Source organism: Vitis riparia, chromosome 8 (genome assembly GCF_004353265.1).
Source record: "Vitis riparia cultivar Riparia Gloire de Montpellier isolate 1030 chromosome 8, EGFV_Vit.rip_1.0, whole genome shotgun sequence".
Taxonomy (NCBI): domain Eukaryota; kingdom Viridiplantae; phylum Streptophyta; class Magnoliopsida; order Vitales; family Vitaceae; genus Vitis; species Vitis riparia.
In genome coordinates, this window is record NC_048438.1 from 18,027,020 (window position 1) to 18,049,546 (window position 22,527).

The window sequence follows — 22,527 nt, forward strand, 5'->3', positions numbered from 1 at the left end:
GAAAAGTTCAAAACAAGCACCACACTATATGTACAAACATCGAAGAAAAGACACTCATACTCGCTTGCTATGATGCCACAGTCTCCCGGTCTTTTAATTATTTTTCTTTTTGTTTTTTGTTTCTTGCCGATGCGAGACTCTATGATATATTAACTAGGGATGATTGTGGGTTTGATTTGATTTATTGATTTATTGATGGATTAAGGATAGTTCCAGAGGCTGTGATCTCCTGTAAAATCCGCGGTGGCATCTTCCCCTGCCAAATCCAAGCGAGGAGGGCTGAGAAGCATCCCTTCTGCCATATTCACAAGAAGATTGGGCATATCGAAGATCAAATCCTCGTCAACAAACTCATTAGCCATTGATCTGCCTAGTGCTATTGGACTAATGGTACTTCCACCCCCAGATAGAGCATCCACAGCCGCTCCAGCGGCGGCGGCCGCCGAGGCTGCGGCCACCTGGATGTCACGTGGAGAGGTGGATGCAGGAACAGGCAAGGAAGAAGCGGAGTTCGGAAAGTTAAGCTCAGCATCTTGACCCTTAAGAGCAAGTGCAGCCACATCATAAGCCACTGCAGCCATTTCCGGAGTTGGAAATGTACCAAGCCAAATGCGATTGGGCTTCTTGGGCTCCCGAATCTCCGACACCCATTTCCCGCTGCTCCTACGCCTCACTCCGCGGTAAACAGGGTGGCGCCCGGTACCAGAGGAAGCACCACCACCTCCATTGACAGAGGCATTGCTGCCACTGGCACCGCTGCCGCTTGAGTTGGAGTTAGTGGCGTACTTTGAATAATGCATACTGTTGGATAAAGAGAGAGGGAGAGCAAGAGGGAATGGCGGGAAGGGTGGTTTTGAAGTTGGAAGTTGGAAGTTGGAAGTTGAAGGGGAGAGGAAGAGGCATTTATGGAGGAAGGATTTGCAGAGTACAATTGTCCTGCAGTTGATAGATTTCAAAGTGCAGAAGTGCAAACCAGTTGTTAATGAACTGCGCTCTGTGAGGGTTGGGGTGTAAGCCAGCTTTGTGTTGGACATCTGGGTTGGACTGCGTTTTTGCAGCCAAAAACTGCCTATCTTAACGTCAAGAACAGTGATGTTATTAAGCATTTGCCAATCTTGAGAGAGATTTTTATATAATTAAATCGAGCAACAATCCATCATCAAGATCTCAAGGTCCCATCCAAGAGAGAATTTCTGTATTGCGTCACTTTGCATGTGTGGCCCACTGGTAGCCTATGCTCCCAATGTCTGCGCTTTGTTGCACTACATGAGTTATCACCCATAGTACCATCACCATGCCCCACACCACTGCTTTCTTTTTCTATGCCCATGCCCATGCCCATGCCTCTCCCTTCTCCCCTTTGCCCTTGCCCAAACCCTACTCCTCCCACTCTACGCGCAATCTCCAATCCCCTGTTTTATTAATTTACTCCTTATTATCCTTGCATATATTATCCTTCACTTAGACCAGTATTTCACTTTATGTTAAATCCTTAATGTATTCATATTCATATACCTATTCTATAGTTAAAAAAAAAAAAAAAAATTCTTCATAGGAAAGTCACATATTTCAAAATATTAATTTGTTGAATAAAGTTAATACATAAATACGAATAAGCTTAAGAATTAGTGTCATATATATTTAAATGAAAAGCAAGTCTAATTAATTTTTCTTTAAAACAACCTAACTTATACAAATGTCATCATCCAATTTAATAATAACTTTTAAGGTATAATATTGTTGTTCTCAAATTTAGGATAACAAAGGCCCTTAAAATAGGTTTTTAAGTATGATGTCTTATTTGGCCTACCTCATCGGACATCAATTAATTTTTCGTTTATGAAATGGTCGAAGCTTCATCCAATAATTGATATCAAAGCCAGTATCATGGGTTTAACTCATTAAGCCCAAAAAATGGATTGCAGGCCAATCTCTTCATGGATTGACTAATGTTTTATGAACTGTTCTTTTCTTTTTTTGAGTGCGATGCCAAGTCTGATGGTTTGTAACTTCAGGAATACTCAATTTAATGGTAGCGTGGACGGTGGAAGGGGTGAGTAGTGCGTGGATCCAACCGTTAGAATTACAGCCCAAAAAACATTTTATTTGCTGGGGACTGGGGAGATTTCTGAGATTGGGTTTAGGGTCCACTTTGTTAAGCGGAGGGCACGTACAAGTCCAGGACTAGAATATTTTTTGTTTTGCCACTGGCTGGCTCCGGAGTTAGAGTTGATTTAACAGAGTTTGGACATCCGAGTAAGCCCACGAAGTTGCGTAAAGAAGTTCATAACAATGGCTACCTACCCACTCCCAAGAATTCAGTATCATGTCTAGCTAGCTAAGCCTGATTTTAAGTGTCGTTTTGAAGTGCATGAAATTCCTACATGATCGCACCCTTGACTAAACTGCCCGGGATAAAAACACCCACTTGTAAGCAACTAATGTCGGGACCAACTCCACAGTGAAATATTATTAAATTACTTCAATGGGGCTTTCTTTCTCTTTCAAGGCTGCTAACCTCTTTATCTTTTCTTTTCTTTTCTTTTTTTTATTAATAATATCTGTTTTTTCATTAGTAATTCCGGCAAGTGGGTCACGGTATCTATGGACATGGGGGGGTCCTCATTCTTGGGACATCTTTCTATTTTCAGGGATGAAGATTTGGTAGGACACAATGTAAGGGTATTTCTACCAATGAAACCATGAGTCGACAACATGTTATCATACGCCTTTTTGGATAATTATATATCCAATGTTGATCCCCGACAGTCGACTGCATGGTATGCTTCAGGGTTATTCACATGCTATATCACCTGAAAATTTGTCTCACAACACTCCATCCCATTATCTTATGTTTTCCTTAATATTTTAAACCTAGTAATCCCATCAAAGCCATCCGCAGTGGGCTGGTTAGTTTGCAGGGGTTCTTTGTCAATTTTACAAAACAAATATCTACCGACATATGAAATTGGAAGGCTATGGGGCTCTTACAAATGAAGTTAATTCAACCATGCTTTTGTCAAAGCACCTAAGTGTAACCCAATATATATGTATACATAAAAGGAAACATGCCCTTGAGGTTCAATGAAATAGACTTGAAACAAATAAACACAGGAAGGTCTTTTTCATTGTTGATATTTAATACCTACCTTAGCTAGGAAGCACTGTGGCAGGAATGTTGATACAAAAAATATTTCAATTTTAAAGCTTTCTTAGTTAAAAGATTCACTCGATCGTTACTCCCTTTGGATTTCCATTTATTAAATGATGTATACTATGAATAAATATTTAAGCCAGCAATTAACACCATATTTACTCATTTCTTAATAATTTGAAATTTTGTATTTACACCTTAGAAAACAACAAAAACAAATGATAATTATCTGCTTGGGATATTTTGTGTTGTGATGACTGAGCTTTGCAGGTTAGTTGCAAGTGTTTAGAGAAAGCTATACATGTAGATAGATTGAAATCATACTCTTACTTTCAAGATTTTGATTGAAATCGTATTGTTGCTTTCACAATTCCAATTTATATATAATAATTTTGTTTGGAAGATTTAATTTTATTTAGAAAGTTTTTAAATATTAGAATTATATTTAATTTCTACATGTTAAGAAGAATATTTTATTTTAATTTATATTTTTTAGTAGTTAATATGTAAAATATTTTTGTATTTTATTATTAGGAGCTTTTATTTAATTAAATATAAGCATGTATAAATTATAATATAAGAAGAAAAAAAAGTTCATAAAACATAGTATATTTTTAATTCTTTTAAAATTTATTATTATTATTATTATTATTGTAAGTATTTGTATTTCTCGATTAACATTATTACTTCAAATTTCAAGTTAAATGCTTCTATTCATAATATTTAGCATGTGTTCGGGAGTGATTTTTAAAAGTGTTTTTAATCTTTTTAATACTTGAAAAATAAAAATTTTAAAATCGCTTTCTATAATCACTATTAAACGAAGGTGATGAAAGGAAAGAGATTTTGTCAATATGGAAGGAGTGTAATTACTTAGTTTGAAGGATTGCATGAACTATAGTCCTAACAATATTTAAGGCCAATTATTCTAACTCTGACCATGCATAAAAAATTTTAAAAATTCAGTAAATATTGGGTAGTTATTTAAAAAAACCCTAGGAAGGACTAGTCAGTATTTCGTTTTATTTTTTTCCCATTTTATTTCCCACTCCGTGTAAGCTAAGACGGTTTTGGTAATGGAAACCAAGGGAGAGAAGCGAGAGGCAAGAGCCCAAGAAGTAATTAATTGTATGAGTTTAATTAAAGTAATTAAAATAATAAAAGAAAACAAAGTAAGGAAACGAGATGATATCGAAGAAGAAAATGGCGGTGAAATGGAGGACTAGGGGGAGTTGATTTGACTGTGTTCAAAGTCCAGCTGTAGATACAAGCACCCTATACAATTGCAGTAATATTCAGAAACGGAAATGAGTGAGAGGGTGTGAACAGTGGAGAACGAAAAGGGGAGGAAAAGAGACGGTGTACAAGGCGGCTTCGTAGTTGAATAAGCGCGAGTTGAAAGAGTGGTTCGCCGTCTTGCGCCACCAACCCAGTGGGACGGAAAAATCCACGCTTTGAAAGGGACAACTGACGAGGGGAGGCAAAACCCAGAAGATAAAATATCAGGGATTTGGAGTTATTAGAGGAGTCGGTCTGTAAAGCGCTGAGCAAATAGGCATCTCATTCCTGTAAGCGTGTTGCCGCGTTCTACCTTCGTCTGCGTTGCAGAAGCATATCACGTTCGCAGGCAGCCGCTCAGGAAACCCACTTACATGCGCCTCCGTCTCGTCAGGGCCCAGCCGCATTCCTCCCTAGGCCTTACTCCTAACTTACATGTCTTAACTCTTTTATGTTTGGGCTTACTCTATTTCCACCTAACGTTTCTTTTGCTGGGCTTGGCCCAATTTCATGGGCGTCCCCTTCGCTCCGCTCCAAACTCACACATTTAACTCTTTCTTTATCTTCATGTTTTATTTTTATTTTTATTTATTTTTAACTTTTTACTTCTTAAAATTACCTTCATCTCCTGTAAGAATATATTTTTCTAACGAAATTCTAATTCCAAAATCATTCCTAATGGTATTTTTTAAAAAAATAAATAAATAAATAAATAAAGTGTAATAGGACAAAAATATTTTTAAAAACTTTGATTAATTTTTTATTTTTTTTCAATGTAAAAAGATTAAATCAAGTTTTATTTTACATAAGAAGATGAATTATTAGTATTTTAATATAATTACTAAAGTATTCTTAATAAATTAAAAAGAAATAATTAATGAGACATAATCTTTACCTTTTATTAAGATAATAAGAATATAATATAATATTTTTATTAATTAATTTTAATAAAAATTTAAAATATAATAATTTTTTATGCGAAATAAATAGTATTGATATATATGTCAACAGTTAGATTTTAAGAATATATTAGGATATATAGGTGGAAATTATGATCATAAATATTGATGGATAAAAAATTAAATACTATCAACAATTTCAAGAGTTTCATTAAAAAAAATTGTGTAAAATATTTTATTTCAAGTTAATTTCTAGAATTTTATTAAAAAAACTGTTGATTTTTTTTTTTTTTTTTTTTTGTGTATAGAATTAAAAATGTTGTATTGACTGTTACTTTATTTAAATAGTGAAATAAATTGGTGAAGATGCACTTGTTGTTACCGCTTATAATGGAAGATTTGGGTTGTTGAACAGTAGAAGACTTGACATTTAAATCTCTTTGGACGGATTAAATTTCACTTTCAATCCTCCATCATGGCTTTTTAATCTAACTAAATAGAGAAAGCTTAAGTTTTCCCATAGATGGCACCAATGAAAGATGCTCAAAATCTTCTAAGATAACTAGAAACTCTTGTAAAAATTCTCATGAAGGTCCTCCTTCTTGTAAGAAATTCCTTCTATATATGGCAAATATGTAGGTTTTGAGCATTTTTAGTTGGATTGCTTTAGAATTGCCTAAATGATAGCAAAAAGGGATGAAATAAAATCCCAAATCAAAATCTAGCTAGAGCCATCTCGATCCTCTTCACCTTGGTACATCTAGGATAAAGAGGCAACTAGGCCAAAGTTGCCAATAGTAGGTGGTGGGCTCATGGGGTATAACTCGGATACAAGTGACTATAAAACAATGGCACTTCATAGTGGAGATGCCTATCTTTCAGAACAAAGTAGAGTTTCAAAAAATATATGTATATATTAAAATAAATAATAAAATAATAATAATAATATTTGTTATATTTGATTATAATAAGGTTTGGATTTAATAGTTATATTTAAGTATTATAAGTAAGAAGATCTTCTTGGAGCCATAAAAAAGAAGATATATATATAGAGAGAGAGAGGATTTTAAGAAAAGGTTTATCAACTTTATTATTAAAATATTTTATGTAAAAAGATGAGTATATTAAACTAGGATTATATATTTTTGTTAAAGCACTAAAAATTTTCACCCAAGTTTTACATATTTATAATTTGGTTAAAAATTAATTTGAAAATAGAACGATCTATCAGATATGAAATACTACCTTGAACCTCAAGTTTTTCATGCAAATCTTTCAAGGTTTTTTAAAAGTATTATTGACTTAGTGGAAGTAATTTAACTTTAAAATTTGTCAAACTATTGATTAAAACTTTGATAAAAAGTGTTCACACATTTATATGAATTAGTTAAAAAATGTTTTAACCCCAAAACATACATGACTTTCTAAAAATATTGGGTTAGAGCACATACACTGACTAGATGATCATCTAGATGTTATGCAGATATCCAAACATTCATCCAATTATCATGTGGATGTCTATGTGATTGTTCACTTACTTTATTTGTAATTGTAGCTCTTAAAAATAATGTAGACAACAATCGAATATCCATATCTATCTTTTAGCTTTTAACAACTCACTACACCTCATTAAATGTTCAATGGCTAGTATGCAAACATCTTGTTATGAAAGACTTATTTCTAATGGTTAGTTTGACCTTTTAACTCTTCTATAAATGTTCTAAACATTTAGGTGTGAGTTTTAATGAATGAGGTGCACTCTAATTAACATATATAATCTTATATAATACGCTTGGAAATGCATGCCTCTACTTCTTCTTCTACTATTTATCTTCTTTTTCTACTCAATGGTAGCCAACATGCATAAGATAGGAGAAGGCCTAACTTGGGGTTGGGCCAATTTTTTTTTTTTTTTTTTTTTTTTTTATAATTATTTTGATAGGTTAAAATGTAATGTTTTAAGCTACAAAATTTTAAAGAGAAAAAGGAAAAAATGACATTGTTTTGCCCTCCAAAAAAATAGGACTAAATGATGTTTTGCTCATTTTCTCTTTAAAATTTTACAACTTAAAACACCACATTATTTTTTAAAGGGCCCAAATTAGGGCTTTCGGCTTTGCCCCTGCAACTTGTTCATGGTTTATGGAGGACGAAGAAGAAAAAAAAAGAAGAGAGAAGAAAAGACATATCTCCTTGGGATTTTGCATCACCTTGTGTCTATGTCTTTTACAATTGCAAATAAGCAAAGAGTTCCAAAATGCTATACAATTATCTCTTAAGCTTTAGGAAAATATTTATATGAATTTGAACTTGCATTTTATTCTTAGTTTACCTAATAAATCCTTTTATTCTTATTATTCTTTAGCAAAAATCTATAAACTAATCAAAATTTTATTTTTTGTAAATCTTGTGAGATGAGCTCAAATATGAGGTATCACTTGAGAAAAATATCTAATTGTGAAGTATCACTTAGTGTTTGATAAGTATTAACGAATTGAAGAGAAACATCTCTTCAAAAAAATTATAAATATTAATTGTAGTTTATTAATCTAAGTGTAAAGCTTGAAGTTTTGATTTAAAAACTTTAATATAAATGGAATCTCAAACTTAAGATTGATGTTATGAAAGAGTGGATGTGGGTCGAGATTGAGTCTATGTCCATTGATGCATGATTGCTCGATCCAAGTTTGTTGGCTTGCCCCTATATGACTATGTAGCAACCCTTGAAATTGATAATTCAAAAGCCTTGCCAATACTGACTGATTAAAATATCGGGATATTTCAGTAAAATATCGAGATATTTCGACGAAATATCGGTGTATCGGTACATATGGATATAATATTTTCAATCAAAATATCGCTGGTCACCAAGTCAAAACAACTCAAAAATGATTTGTTCCGGTTTAAAATGTCGTACATATTGACCAAGTCAAAATAGCTCAAAAATGGGTTGTTGCGATTTAAAAAGGTTAAGGCCAACATCCACCAACCATTATAGCAAGTTTGCCCTTTGTTACTTGTTATGCACCACACAAACTTATAATTTCATTTATAAGAGTTTTGTTTTATATTTTCATAAGTTTTAATCAATTTTAGGACAATCGATATTTTGTATCAAAATATTTATCGATATATCTTCGATATATCTATAAAATCAAACTATCAATACATCCATCCATGATCAACCCTAAGATGGGCATCGCTCCTATAGGCGAACCAAACCCATGACTAGATACAATAGTGAGGATTCCTAGAAAGAGTATTGGTACCCTTGTGCCATACCTATGGACCGGACTGTTTAGACCTTAATAGAAGCCCAAGCCCACGAATCCCAAGTAAGTATATCTAGGTACGCCCTAGCCTATAAAAAACGTTTAGGGATAATAAGGCCACGACATCTAGGCAAGCCAGAAGCGAGGTCTCGCCCAAAAAGATTGCACCAGTTGGGTCGCTTGGAGAAAAACAATATGACCAAAAAGTTGACGGTTATAATAAGCAAGACTGCAAGAACTAGCCCCTCCAACTCAGAGGGGAAAAAGTCTTGATCAACCAATGGATGTTTTGACACGTTTACATGCCCCCTAAAAAGCTCTAGTTTCATAATTAGCGGCACCTCCATGAGATATTCGTATGCTGACACAATTGCCACCGACCCAATCAGGGTTGAGATTACATATAAAAGGCATTTAGGCCAGGGTAAGGATGTTCCTCTCCCCGCACGTTTTTCAACCTTCATCCTTTGAGCCTTGCTCCAATCAATTCTCATTGGTTTTCTTCCTCCCTATAGCACTTCCAGTAAGTGGAGCCTGGAAGAGGCATTAGTTGAGGACACCCAACCATATTATCCGTCGGAGTTTACCTCGGTGCAGATGGACGATTCGTGTGGTCATCAGGTACCGTTTGGGTGTGGAGTTGCGAGGCTCACCCATTAATCAACCAAATCCAACAATTTTCATCTTGGATTCTGAGTGTTGAATGCATGTTTTGAAAAACACAATTGAAGAAACGGTTGTGTATCAGGATAGAAGTTATGATAGAGGGTTTTGAATCATTACAGTGAAGGTGATGAATTCGGTATAGTGTCTTCTATCACTATCTGTTCTTGACCCCATGTGGCCTTCTTTTGCAGACATAGTTAGGGGCATCGAAGCTGTCTTTTTCTGGCTGTTCAGTGCACGAGGAGTGTCCATCTTATCGCTGTTTTACCTGCTCATATTTCATTGGGGGAATTTGGCTTGTATTCTTATGATCTTCTGATTCAAACGGATGGGTCAAACCAGACATATTCCTAATTACCTGGAAGCGAGAGAGTCAAAGAGCCCAGGCAAGTGGCATAAGAAAATACAATTCATACTACTACATTAAGCTATCTCCATTTATGCTCTGTCCAAAACATCCTTGTTGCTTTGAACTCACATTTATAACTGCTGTCATGTAGTCCCATTTGTTCAACTTTGCCTTTGCCACTTTTGATTGACCTTTTTAACTGCTCCTGTGCTGTGCCAGATCCCCACGTGGATAGTGAAGCATCGTCCTTGTAGCAATAAAGCCAAGAATGTGATGTGACTGGCCTTTCTTTTTTTTACCCCCTTTTTTTCCTTAGTTTCTCAATTTCAATGTGTCTTGGCAGTGCAGTCTATTGAGACTTCCTTTTCCTGCTGTTGAACCCTTTGAATGGTAATTTTTCCTTCTCATGTTCTCTTTTCAATTCTTTGGTTGCGGGACCATGGTGGTAATTCTATTCGGTTTTTTCATATAACTAATGGATTTGTTGTACTGAATTGCAAATGGAAAACGCCCCTGTCAGAAAAATATTATACATTTACACCTTGGCGTACTGTGGTTTTGATTGTTTATGTTCTGTTCTCTCCGAATTTATTTGTATTTTTCGGGATCAATTCTCAGGTATCTGCATAAGATACAGAGATGAACATCCAAATTTTCATGGCATCCACATTGCTTCTGGGCAAACACCCACAGAAATCACCCATTGCCTACGAGAATGATGTACATGGAGAGAAAGCAAGATTCATTTCCAAGTAAAACAAGTCTCTAGCATCTCATTTAATGGCAGCACCATAGTTGAAGCATTCTCTTGAGACATAATAATATTCCAAGCCAGCAGCCTGCCTCATTGACCATTCAAATTGTCGGTCGAACTGCCTTTGCCTGCATTCTTTAGGATCCCAAATTCCTATGAAAAAATGGGGCCATATTTTGATGACATAACCAACATTGACCCAAAATCACACCTTGGAAATATTATCTTCATATCAAAGTATGGTTTTCATGCATTTAGTTAGACAGGAATTTTAGGTGGCAGTTCCCTTCCTGAGGAGAACTCCTGAAAGAGAGAGCTCGTTACAGCCTTCACAATTTTATCCATATTTGAGAACACCTTGGTCCAAACAAACATTGTTTCTCAATCTCCTAATTTTATCTCCTCACAAGTAATGACTAAACCAACAAAAGGGAACTTTCTACATTTTTTTTTCAGTCACTTGGAGCCGGACATAACAAAAACTTAAACCTCTCCATAACATTCCTCAGAGGCTAGTTCGAGTGGAATCATGCCTTTCTAAAAAATATACTCATAATTATATTGGTACCCTAACTTAATCCTATGTTTAATTGGGTCTCCGATCTCCATCTGCGAGTGATTGTCATTTTGCAATAATAGTGATAGCCAAGATAGACTGCAGTAAAAAGAAGCTGTGGTAGGTTTGTGATCTAGAAGTCCTAATGATTGGCTTTCGGGCAGTTAGAAGCACTTATTTTCCATTGATGAGTTTCTCTATTTTCTACATGATCAAATAGAAATAAATGCTATTTTAATTGTCCTACAGTTACCTCCTGTTTCCCCTGTCCTGGTCTCCATGACTGGTTGGCATATTGCTTACTGAATGACTGGTTGACGTGACTCTTTTTGTCCTGCAACCACAACCTTTTTTGTCATTTGGTTAACCCAAGTCAAGGAACCTTTATCCCTGTCAAATGGGTCAGTTTCACAATTACCCTCCAGCCAACATTCAGGTCCCCTTAGAGTGCAGTTCATAGAGAATTTTAGACACATTAACTAATGGCCACTGAACGCTCAGATTGACTGGCAACCGTCCGTAATAGTTGAAAAAGGAGCAAGTGCTTGAATTAGTGAGAGCAATTTCACCATGTCACTTCATTGAGGGCCTCTTTTTTCTCTGTCTTCCCCTTAAAATTCCCTTGTATTTTTCCCCCTCCATACTCATTTCTATTTTCGTTGATCCTTAAAACATCTTCAACCTAGAATTTATTGCGCGCTCACTAGTTTTTGACGTATATGACAAAATCATATCTACCAATTGGGTTATTTCTTAGCAGCAGGTACTATATTACTTCCTGATTAATGTTTCTATTTCTAATACTACACTTGTCTTGCCCTTCATTTTGTCTGCACCTTCATTTAGGTTGTGTCCGAGTATGTTGAAAACATGATCTCTTTTGCAACTACCATATAAAATGCTTTCTATTTTTACAGAACTATGTTGATCTCACAACTCTCATGAAAGTGCATCTCCAATGGAGGGAGCACCCATTTGATTTATCATGTCTCTCTTCCTGGGGCCTGGGGCCATGTTCATTCAGTTGCCTGACATCATGTTTTTCATTGCTAAATCCCCATATAGTCTTTGGCTTTCTTCTGGATACGATGGTACAGTTTTTTGAGATAAAGACAAGGGTATTCCAAAAGTCCATTTGTTTTAATTTTCTGGTGGAATGACACTGAATGTTATTGTATATGATTGATTTAGAATCGCCTAGATGATATTATTGGCTAGAGTTGTTGCTTATGGTTCAAAATGTGCTCGGCCGCTCTGGGCTTCATCCGTAAGGCCCAAAGCCTGTCTGATCCGACCCTGACCACTGCCTGCTTGAAAATATCAGGCTGAGCTTGGTGTACTGAAGCTCAACGGAAAAAGGCAGGGAATTTTAGGGCTGCCAATGAAAGAACCAAGCTGAAGAATTGGTTTTTCTGAGCTTGGTTACCAGAATTAATGAGCTTTAAAATTGAGCTCAACTTATTTTCAAGGGAATAATTATTCTTAAGAGGATCTGAACGCCCTCTTTGACTGAAAATTTTATTTGGTCAAAAATGGAGAGATACTATTTACTTATTTCTTTTATGGTTTTGAATTTCTTTATTGGATAAAGTGGGTTTTAAAATGGCTTTTGCATTTATGCCATTCCCATGGTCTTTTGGTTTTGTTTCACCCCTTCTGTTACAGGAGAGACCTACCACTTTTCATGAGTCATGAGCTTATGATATGTTCCTCAATTTCACTCCTATGTAACCAATACCAGGTCCGCTGTGCTGATTTTGATTTAGTGCCATACCAATCCAAACCCATACACCTCCAACCCCACCACTTGCCCAGTTTCAAATCAATATGGGGAGTGGGATTCTTATGCTCTCTATTTTGTTCTTATTTGGCTTGGCCGGCTGGCAATGGATACTGTACTGCCAGGTCCAGCCAGGATAAAATCCCCCTTTTAGGCTTTGGATCTCAAAACAATGGGGGAAAGGATAAAAAGCAAATGAAAGTCAATACTTTTCTGTTTGATTGGGATGAAAATTAAGGTGAAAAAGTATGCATGGCAGAGACTGATTGGGGAGGGGAAATTACTATACATTTTGAGACCCACCTTTTTTTTTAAAAAATAATAATAATAATAAAAACCCAAGTAATGAAAATTGAAGAAATGGTGGAGGGAAATTTTGTTAGGGTCAAAAATGTATTTTGGTTTTACTTAATGTTGATTACTGTTTTCTGTCTCTAATCCTTATTATGACACTTTTTGAAAACCAAAATCATTCTTCATATTTTTCTTCTTCTCTCTGTGATGACAAGAAGCTTATTACACTGAAATATTATTGGAAAAAGGGCGTAATATCCAGCAAATGTGGTTGAATTGACCGGTTTTTGTGCTCAAATTAGTGACGAACACCTGTCTGCATTGGATAGGATTTGATGATTCGAACAAAGATACTTTACCAATAAAAAGATACTCCTTTCATTAGTACTTAAAAACTTTCTTAACTTTCTTATGTATCATGATTAAGCTTTTTTAGGTTGACAACTCACTCTCATATATCGATGAGACAACTTTTAAAAATGCAATCAACCAAAAAGGGAGGCCTGGTTGGAAAGCTCGGCGGTTTATGCCCTTGTGTTTTCCGGCCAGTAATCAAATCCCGGTTTGACTACTCCTGTCCTCTCCACTGTCTCTTTACTTAGTGCATCCATTGGCTTCGCTCGACACCCTCTTTTTTCATATCCCATAACCACTTGCCCAGACCCTTTATTTCATGTTATAATTATTGAACAATCCCCTCTTTGAGAGGCATCATTTTCATGCATATGGGGTCAGAACCCCCATCATCAAACGTTGGTCCCACAATGGATCTCGATGAATTGTGATCCTCCATCATCGGATGGTGACAACCATTCATCAATTGAATTTTAAAGATAACGAGTGATTGCAGTCCTTGAAAAATAAGCTTAGCTTTTTTACTCGGCTGGTATCCAGAATTCCTGCTGATGGACTCTTTATGAGTTGCTTTAAATTTAGAGACCTTTCATCTGTTTGTCCCATAAATCTTAGAGCGGCCCACCCCCCTGCAATTGCATGTCATATGTCATAAAATTGACATACATTCTTGGTATAAACCTAAACTTAACATAACATAACAATTGGTAACATTTTTTGCAATTTTTACACATGATAATAATTGCAGAGGTTCAACTTTGGGGCCATCACAAATTCACACATAAAGCATTTATGGGGATTTTATCAGGAGCAACAGTTTTATGTGTTGCTTTGGGTGCAGAATAGAACTGTGCAGTAGTACCATTGCTTTGCTGTACAGGTGCCATCTGCCATTCATGTGGACATGGTTTTGCTTCGGACTCCCACATTTAATTCTACTACTCAGGTCTTGGAAGGTAAATGATTTCACCGTTCACTTCAATAGAGGATGCTTACAAACCATCTCTGAGAGCTAAGTGCAATTTGGCAGGACGAGGGTATATATGATGGTGTCTATGTATATGTGCCATTTTGTTTGTGCCACATCTCGCATATAGAGTGAAGGTAAAAAGGAAAATTGGGTGCAAGAAGATGATTCACTTATTTCTATTTTTGTAATTTGAATTTTTATTTTTTTGGTTGAGGACTTGGAAGTGGGGGTGGGATTATTTACAGGTGCAAGACATGTCTGCAACCAGAAACTTGATATTGCCGCGTAGCGTAGAATGAAAAAGGGGAAGGGGGCTAGTTAAATATTATGACATAATGAGAGAATCTGAAGAAAGGAGTTGTCCATGGGATTGCAATGAAAACTTTTCATCAATTCCATTTCCATCTAATCCATCCATCCGTCCATTCGAAAACTCAACTCTCATCAGGAAATGATAGCCAGCTAACCGACCTCGGACCCCACCCACCCTGTAATATTGACTGTGAAAGACAAAACCTCACCTTGCTAAAGGGCCTCACCTTCTCTTACTAATAATTCAGTTTTTAAAGGATGCCACGTCAGGAGGGGGGTAGGGGGGGACTGGGGAGTAGGGTGGGGGGGTGCAGAGGTGTTGTGTAGCAGGGGTTGGCAGGGGGAAGCAGGAGGAGCAGAAGCAGCAGCAGCACCTGATCAGCGTGGATTATGGGCCACTCGTGCATCTTTTGTTGCATGGATGGAACGTTCTGCTCTTCCTCCTTCAAAAGCAAGCTATCAGATCTGATTTCAGTCCATCCCCTCCCTCAGTCCCACTCAGATTCTTCTCTCTATTACCCCTTCCCCCACTCTTACCCCCCTCTGTTCCCTCTGCCCCTCGGTTCCGATCCCCATACCCATCCTTACCACCCTCGCACCTAATTATCTCTTCATCATCACTCTCATCATTCTTTTTTTTGTTCATAATTTACTATGTTTAGGCTCCCACTTTTTCTTTTTCTTTTTCTTTTCTTTTCATTTTATTTATTTTTAAATAATAATAATAAATAGAAATTTGCATGCTGTTATTAAAATAGAATAGACAAACAGGGTAAAAGAAGACGCACACTGCATACCCCTTTAGCGTAGCGAGAAAAAAGGATTACGGAATTAAAAGCTGAAAAGAACACGAGAAGTACTGCAGCCGTGATAAATGGAAAAGCCTAACATGTAGTATTTTATAGTACAACTCACTGTCACCCGTACGGACCGGGACCTATGCATGCATCACCGTCAATTCCCTGCGATCACATGTAGCAGATTCAACCCTTCTCTTCATCTTCATTATTCACCAATTCACCAATTCATTCTTATATTCTATTTCTTTCTGTCTCTTTACCCATAATTATCCCTCTTTTTTGTATTATGTGATTGGCATAACCATTTCTATCCGCTGGCGGGAGGGTTTGTTATTTGTTTAGGGTCTTCTCTTACCCAAAACAACTATTATCATAACCATACAGCACCAGTCTGTAGTCTTCCTTGATTAGCTTTGTCTTTTGCTGAAAATTGAGGCATTAAAACATAAGAGATAGTAACAATTCTAATTCACCCCCAAACCCTCCTTAAAATTGGAGAGACCTGACTTTTGAACTCTTTAAAGCAGAGGGATGACATTTTAATATGGTTGACCTTGACCCAAGGTTTCGGATGACATAGAAGGCAGATTGAGGTTCATTAAAAGGAGATATGTACCCAAAGGACATCCCTTTAATCAAAAGGATGTCCCATGTTTTCAAAACTGTTTATACAGGTAATGCATAGCATATACCCTAAAATCAATCCAATGCACCATGCTTTACAAAACAGAAGCAGCATGTTCTCAGAGTTAATGAATTTGGTCCGGGTGAACTGTGTTGGTTGCTAGAGAGGTGAAATACTCCCAAACGGTGTAATATGAATTTGTAGGAAAGAGGCTTTTTAGGCCAAGTTTGATCCCATTCCTCAGAAGGCAACCATCAAGTTAGGTTATAGTAGGGTGTTTGAATGGCGTGGCAAGCAGTGATGGGATGATTTGGTGGGGAAGATGTGATTGATTCCATATTGGATGGTATACGTAGAGATATATTGGATATCTGGAGACTGGATACAAGGATAGAGATAGAGCAGGATGTAGATAGGGAGGGAAGGAGGGAGAGGACGGTCAAAAAGGCAGGATCCTAGGCACTGTACACGCGTCAGCAAGGCACCACTCCTTGTACTCAATTCGTCGTCTTCTTTGCGACACGTGTCCCGGGTTTATTAGTCACTACGTCTACCTTGGCTACCGTCTCCAATCCTGTGTTGTGTTTTAAGGAGAGGAGGAGTATGTTAAATTTTAAAATAATAATAATTAAAAAAAGTAAAAATAAAAATAAAAAAAGGAAAAAACAAAGCAAGAGCGAGTTGTAGGAGAGTAGCAGTAGACTTTTGAACAAAAAATGGGACCAATGTCCTGGGCATAAATTGGAGGTTTTTCGTGGACGACACGATCCGAGTCTAGCGCTCCTCCATCTTTTCTCTCTCTGTTAAAAGGAAAAAAGCTCTCATCTTTTTTTAGCCATTAGTCTTCATATGGCAATGGAAGATCATCATCACTATGGCATGGCTGATCTACGCCAGTTCATGAACACCAGACCCCATTTTCCGCCTATTCCACACCACTCAGACCTCTTCCCCGCCCATCATCACCACCGAACTCTTACTCCAGCTCAACCTTACGACTTGATGATGGTGGGTCGTCAAGTTACTCATGACATGATGTCTCGAGGCCTTCATGATTTTGTTACTGATTCTGCCGCTCCTCCTCCTACTACTACTGCGACCAACACCAACACTGTTGTGCCTACTTCCAATGCCACTCTCACTGGCTTAGATGCCGACGCCGCTTGCCTGGGAGGCGATGCCTCCACCGGAAGGTGGCCCAGACAAGAAACCCTCACCCTTCTTGAAATCAGATCTCGTCTTGATTCAAAATTCAAGGAGGCAAATCAAAAGGGTCCATTGTGGGATGAGGTTTCAAGGTATACCCTAATTCAACTTATTAGATTTTTTTTTTCTTTAAATTTTTGTGTCGGTTGAGGTTTTTTTTTTTCTTCATCTTTTATTCAAACTTCTTTTTTCTTCATCTTTAGTTCCAACTTTTCAGTTCACTGGTTTTGAGTAAGAAAAAGTTGATTTTTTGGTACAAAAAATTGCTGAATATCTACTGCACTTAGTCCATCTTACACCCGTCGAGTTCAGTCTTCACTTTCTATGCAAAAAGAATAGGTTGCCTTTTGTATGCTAAGCTACACATTTACTGTGAAATATCTACAGAAGCCCCAAACAATCATCCTTGTTTTGATAGTTGCTAAGCAACAAAAGCACATAATATTAATTGTGCCTCTATGAAATCCTTTGTGGCTGCTTTATATTATTTTCTTAATTAGTTGGTTACTTCATTGATTCGTTTTATTTTTATTTTTCTGTTGTAGGATAATGTCCGAAGAACACGGCTACCAAAGGAGTGGAAAGAAATGCAGAGAAAAGTTTGAGAACTTATATAAATATTACAAGAAGACCAAGGAAGGGAAGGCTGGAAGGCAAGATGGTAAGCACTATAGATTCTTCCGACAGCTTGAAGCCCTCTATGGAGACACCAGTAATGCGGTCTCAGTCCCAGAAAATCACCTTGCTGGAAGTAGTCTCACATTCCATACTGCAACCAACCTTAACATAGCCACACAGAATCAAGAAATCTTTCAAACCCCGAAGCTTTGTGATAGTCTTAGCCTCTCTAACTCCTCTGACTTTGATACTTCCTCTTCTGAAGATGATGATCACAATAATACTGGGCCGACGGAGAATGGTTCAACCGACAAGAAAAACAGGAGGAGTCGTAGGAGCTGGAAAGTGAAGATTAAGGACTTTATTGACTCACAGATGAGGAAGCTCATGGAGAAACAAGAGGCGTGGTTGGAGAAAATGCTGAAGGCTCTTGAACATAAGGAACAAGAGAGGATATTAAGAGAGGAAGAATGGAGGAAACAGGAGGCGGCTAGGTTAGATAGAGAGCATAAGTTTTGGGCCACTCAGCGAGCATGGATTGAAGCTCGTGACGCTGCTCTGATGGACACCTTGCAAAAATTAACTGGTAGAGAGCTAAAGGTTCCATCTCCAGAGGAGCTAATGGCAACCCAACACCGAAATCCTGGGGAAAGGCAGAATGAGAATGGAAGTGAAACAGTGAGCAACTCCGTGAAGGGTGAGAGCTGGCCAGAATCTGAGATTACAAGGCTAATGCAACTGAGAACCAACATGGAATCAAGGTTTCAGCAAGCTGGGTCTTCAGAAGAGGTTCTCTGGGAGGATATTGCAGGCAAGATGGCTTGCTTGGGGTATGATCGGAGTGCCATAATGTGCAAAGACAAATGGAATAGCATCAATAATTATCTTCTGAGAACCAAGGAGTGTAACAAGAAACGCAAGGAAAATTCTAGAAGTTGCACTTACTTTCTGAGCAATGAGACATTATACAATCAAGGAGGAGCCTACTGTGAAATCAGTGAGCCAGGGCCGGAGATGGCCAGACTTCAACCTAATGAGGGCTCCCCGCCTTCTAATTCTAATGCTGGCAGTGCAGTGCCTGATAGCTGCTTTCGCTTCCTGATGGCGGATGGGAATCTATGGGAGAATTATGCCTTGAAGCTCAACAAGGGAGACAACCAGTGAGTTAAAAACAAATGACAATTTCTGATCAGGAGGTATGTAAAGGGAGGGACAAGGTGGCTGACTTGTTGAGAGGCAAGGGATTTGATAATGCTTCTCTTTAGATGTGGGACATACTATGTCTAAGCAAGTAGCTGACTGAGAATTTATATATAGAGATTTGATGTTTAATGGGGTCTTAGGGGATGAACATTTCAGGAGGAAAAATAATGGATTTTTTCTCATGAGTTTAATAGGGAGAGGAGTCTCAATATTGATCTTCATTATGGGGTTTTCTGAAACTTTCTTTTTATGCCAAAATTTTCCTTTGTACATGCAACTGGTTTTATCTGTTTTTCTTTTTTTTTTCCCCTCATTTTTATCTTCTCTAATTATCTGGGAAATACTAGAATTATTAACTTGTCTTTTTTTTTTTTTGACTTTTAACTTACTGAATTACAGTTTAGCAACATGTTCATGTGTGAGTATATGTTTTAGATCTTTCTTATTTTAAATGAATTTGTAGTTGATTATGAGCAAGATTCGCTCTTTAAACTTATTGTTCCAGGACTCCCTAATTGCCCCTTCTATATTAATTAAACTCTGTCACTCTACTCTACTAGACTGCATGTTTTTGTTTTTAAGCATCATGCTAAAAATACATTTACTTTGGGGCTCTTTAGGTAAGTTTTCTCTATTTCCCAGTTGAAAAAGGACACATTGCAGCTGAAATTGGGCAGTAAAATTGATTTGGTAATTGAAGATCACAGTTTGGCTTCTCTGATGGGACTAACGTTTTAGGCAGTGCAATCAACGAGAATTTTCAGGCATTAACAAAACAAGAATGCCGGTCAAATAAGTACCAATTCCTTTATTTGAATTGATGGTAGGGACTGGGTAGCTCTTGAATTGAGCATTATGAATGAGAAAATTAAATTTAGGTAAAGAAACAACCATGCTAAGCTCCCATGCAAAACTACAAGCCAACTTATATGTTCAGGGATGTTGAATTGTGATGCAGCAGGAGGACTTATACTGATCACCTTTACCCTTTCTTTCATGCCATTAAACAATGGTTTTGTTGCTAATATCATAAGAAACGAGAGAACCTAGTTGTCACTCACCAACAGAAGAGAAACCAAGAAAAGAAATATACAAACTCTACTTTTATGAACTGACGCTTTTATGAGCCCTAAACCTTTCTTTTCCCTTTTGGTCCTAATCCTTTGAAACCCATCCTCAAACTAGCTAGAATAGTATTGATGAATGTCCTAAAACTAAAAGAGAAAGCACATATGTATATTCCTGATCACTTACTGCAGAAATATGACGCTTAACACAACATTTGCATCCCCACTGATCAAATGGAAATCTCTTAAGCCAATGAAGCCTCCCCTTCAGGAAGATGAAATCACAGTAGTCTACACCGAATGGTATGCTTGTGACCGACAGAACATACAAATAAATAATGGTAGCTTGCATTAGGCGATTAATCTATGGACAGATATAGAAATGACCTGTTGGTGTTCTTCCAAGCTAAAGGAAATGGCATCCTTCATTTTCTACACGCTTGTGCTGTTCATTGAGGTGTCTGTCTAATTTCAGATGTCATTGAACTTCAACACATGTTAATCAAACTTCAATATTTATTAGGTTAATCAACCCTGATTAAATGCCATTATGTTCAAAATTCAAATTTTCAAGATGGGATTTACAGATACTAATAAGCGGGGACATCCACAAAGTATGTGTGCATTATGGTGATGTTTTCAAGGTTGCATTCGGTGGTAGAGGTATAAGGTACGTAGTGGTGTTGGTATGGCGCGCAGCTTGATGATCATGGTGATAGTACCCAAATTTAGTCCCCCATAGGCAAGAACAGTAGACTACGGTCTGGCAAAGCTTTAATAAAAAAATAAAAAATAAAAAGAAAGGGAAATAGAAGTATTTTAAAACAATGTCAAGATGAGGGTCGTGATGGTCCAATGATAGTTTGGAAGTGTGACGGGTCATGGAAAACTAAGATGTAACCCTAGCCTGTAAGGTCACTTTTTCTTTGACAAATAAATATTTGAAATGAAAACTTTTAAATCAAGACTCAAACCTGTCATAGACATTTCATCAATAAAAAGGCAAATATATGTTAAATGCTAGTCTTCTTAAACATAATTTTTACCAACTATTTTTTTTTCCTTATAGATATAGAGAAAGATGAAGGTGAAGGTTGTAAGGCTTGGCTTCAAATAATAGAATAGAATAAAGGAATGGGTGGGGAGAGGGGGCGTTTGAGGACTTATTACATGATGAACCAGGGGCAGGGGTGATTTAACTTGTGGACAGAAACTGCCGTACTTGGGAAAGAGTTAAGAAGCTTCCCCCAAGAAGAGCCAAACAAAGGGGAGACATTACAGTCATTATCACAGTGAAGTAGCAGAGAGCTTTCCTTCTTTCATCAGCTTTTCTTTTATTTCTTTCCATCTCTCTCTTTTCCTCTTTCCTGAACCCTGAACTCAGCTTGCTTGCTTGTCCCGAAGCCTATGGACATTAGCAGTTAAAAGGAAATCCATTTGCGTTTCAATTATTGAAAATATAAATGATATAATGTAAGTAATGTTATACAGCTTTCTAGTCTTTATTTTACTTTGCTGGTGCAATTGATTTGACTAGCTACTCCTCCAGCCATCTTCTGACATCCCCCTTCTTCATCTTTCTTCCTTTATTCATATCCCAAATTTGGAATTCTTCTGATTTCAATATTTTTGCCCACAAATAGCAACCCCTTTTATTTCTAATATTTTAATTTCCCTTTTTCTCTTTACTAAAATAGTAAATTTTTATTGGGCTCTATCTTTTAAGCCTAAAGTTCCTTGTTCTATACTATTTTTTACTCCTTTCTAACTTGATAGCCTAATATACAAGATTAGCACAATTTCTTATTTAATTAAATTTTTCCCTTGAAACAGACTGGGGCACCATGCTATTCAATGACCCAATGAACAAAATAACGAGGGAACAACAGAATTCCCAGTATTTCACAAATTCATCATCCAAATTTTATGTACAAGCCCATGTGATAGTAAGAGTATATATATTCCTTTAATGTTTTAAGAGAAAAAAAAAGGCCCAAGGGCCCAACTTTGCCTTAGGCCCAGTGAAATTCAGCTATGTAGGCAAAAGGCCATAGCTATCGGCTTATGAACACAGAAACAAATGAAAGGGCCACCACGAAATACGGAGCCCATCTACAGACCCTACACATGGGTTTTGAGGTTTCCAACCTGCTAAAATAGATCAAAATATAATTTATATCCTTCTATCCCTCTTCTTTAGGTGCCAACTTTTTGTTTAGAGAAGATAAACAATGGAAACTGGGCGAGGAAAATCAGATGGACGAGGGAGCTGAGGAAACCGCAAGCCCAGAATTAAGATTTTTGGCCAGTAGGCTTCCTTGGCTAGTCCCCCCTATTTAAACGTTAACAGATAATAAAATCCAGAACACA

General features: G+C 37.1%; 2 protein-coding genes across 2 annotated transcripts; one reads left to right on the forward strand and one right to left on the reverse strand.

Annotated features, from left to right (window-relative positions):
- Positions 1-200: 200 nt before the first annotated feature.
- On the reverse strand, positions 201-1,106 carry LOC117920667 (ethylene-responsive transcription factor ERF024-like). Its single transcript, XM_034838263.1, has one exon. It carries the CDS (start codon positions 1,104-1,106, stop codon positions 201-203), a length of 906 nt encoding a protein of 301 aa, XP_034694154.1.
- Positions 1,107-16,832: 15,726 nt separating this feature from the next.
- LOC117919806 (trihelix transcription factor PTL) lies at positions 16,833-19,567 on the forward strand. The gene is made up of 2 exons (XM_034837064.1): positions 16,833-17,361; positions 17,815-19,567. Exons 1-2 carry the CDS (start codon positions 16,913-16,915, stop codon positions 19,049-19,051), a joined length of 1,686 nt encoding a protein of 561 aa, XP_034692955.1. The 5' UTR covers positions 16,833-16,912; the 3' UTR covers positions 19,052-19,567.
- The last annotated feature ends 2,960 nt before the right edge of the window (positions 19,568-22,527 follow it).

Excerpts from the sequence above, each read along its gene's own strand:
- LOC117920667 (XM_034838263.1), bottom strand. The coding sequence starts at position 1,106 with ATGCTTAATAACATCACTGTTCTTGACGTTAAGATAGGCAGTTTTTGG.
- LOC117919806 (XM_034837064.1), top strand. The coding sequence starts at position 16,913 with ATGGCAATGGAAGATCATCATCACTATGGCATGGCTGATCTACGCCAG. Across the intron at positions 17,362-17,814 it reads TTGTGGGATGAGGTTTCAAG|GATAATGTCCGAAGAACACG; the intron begins GTATACCCTAAT and ends TTTCTGTTGTAG.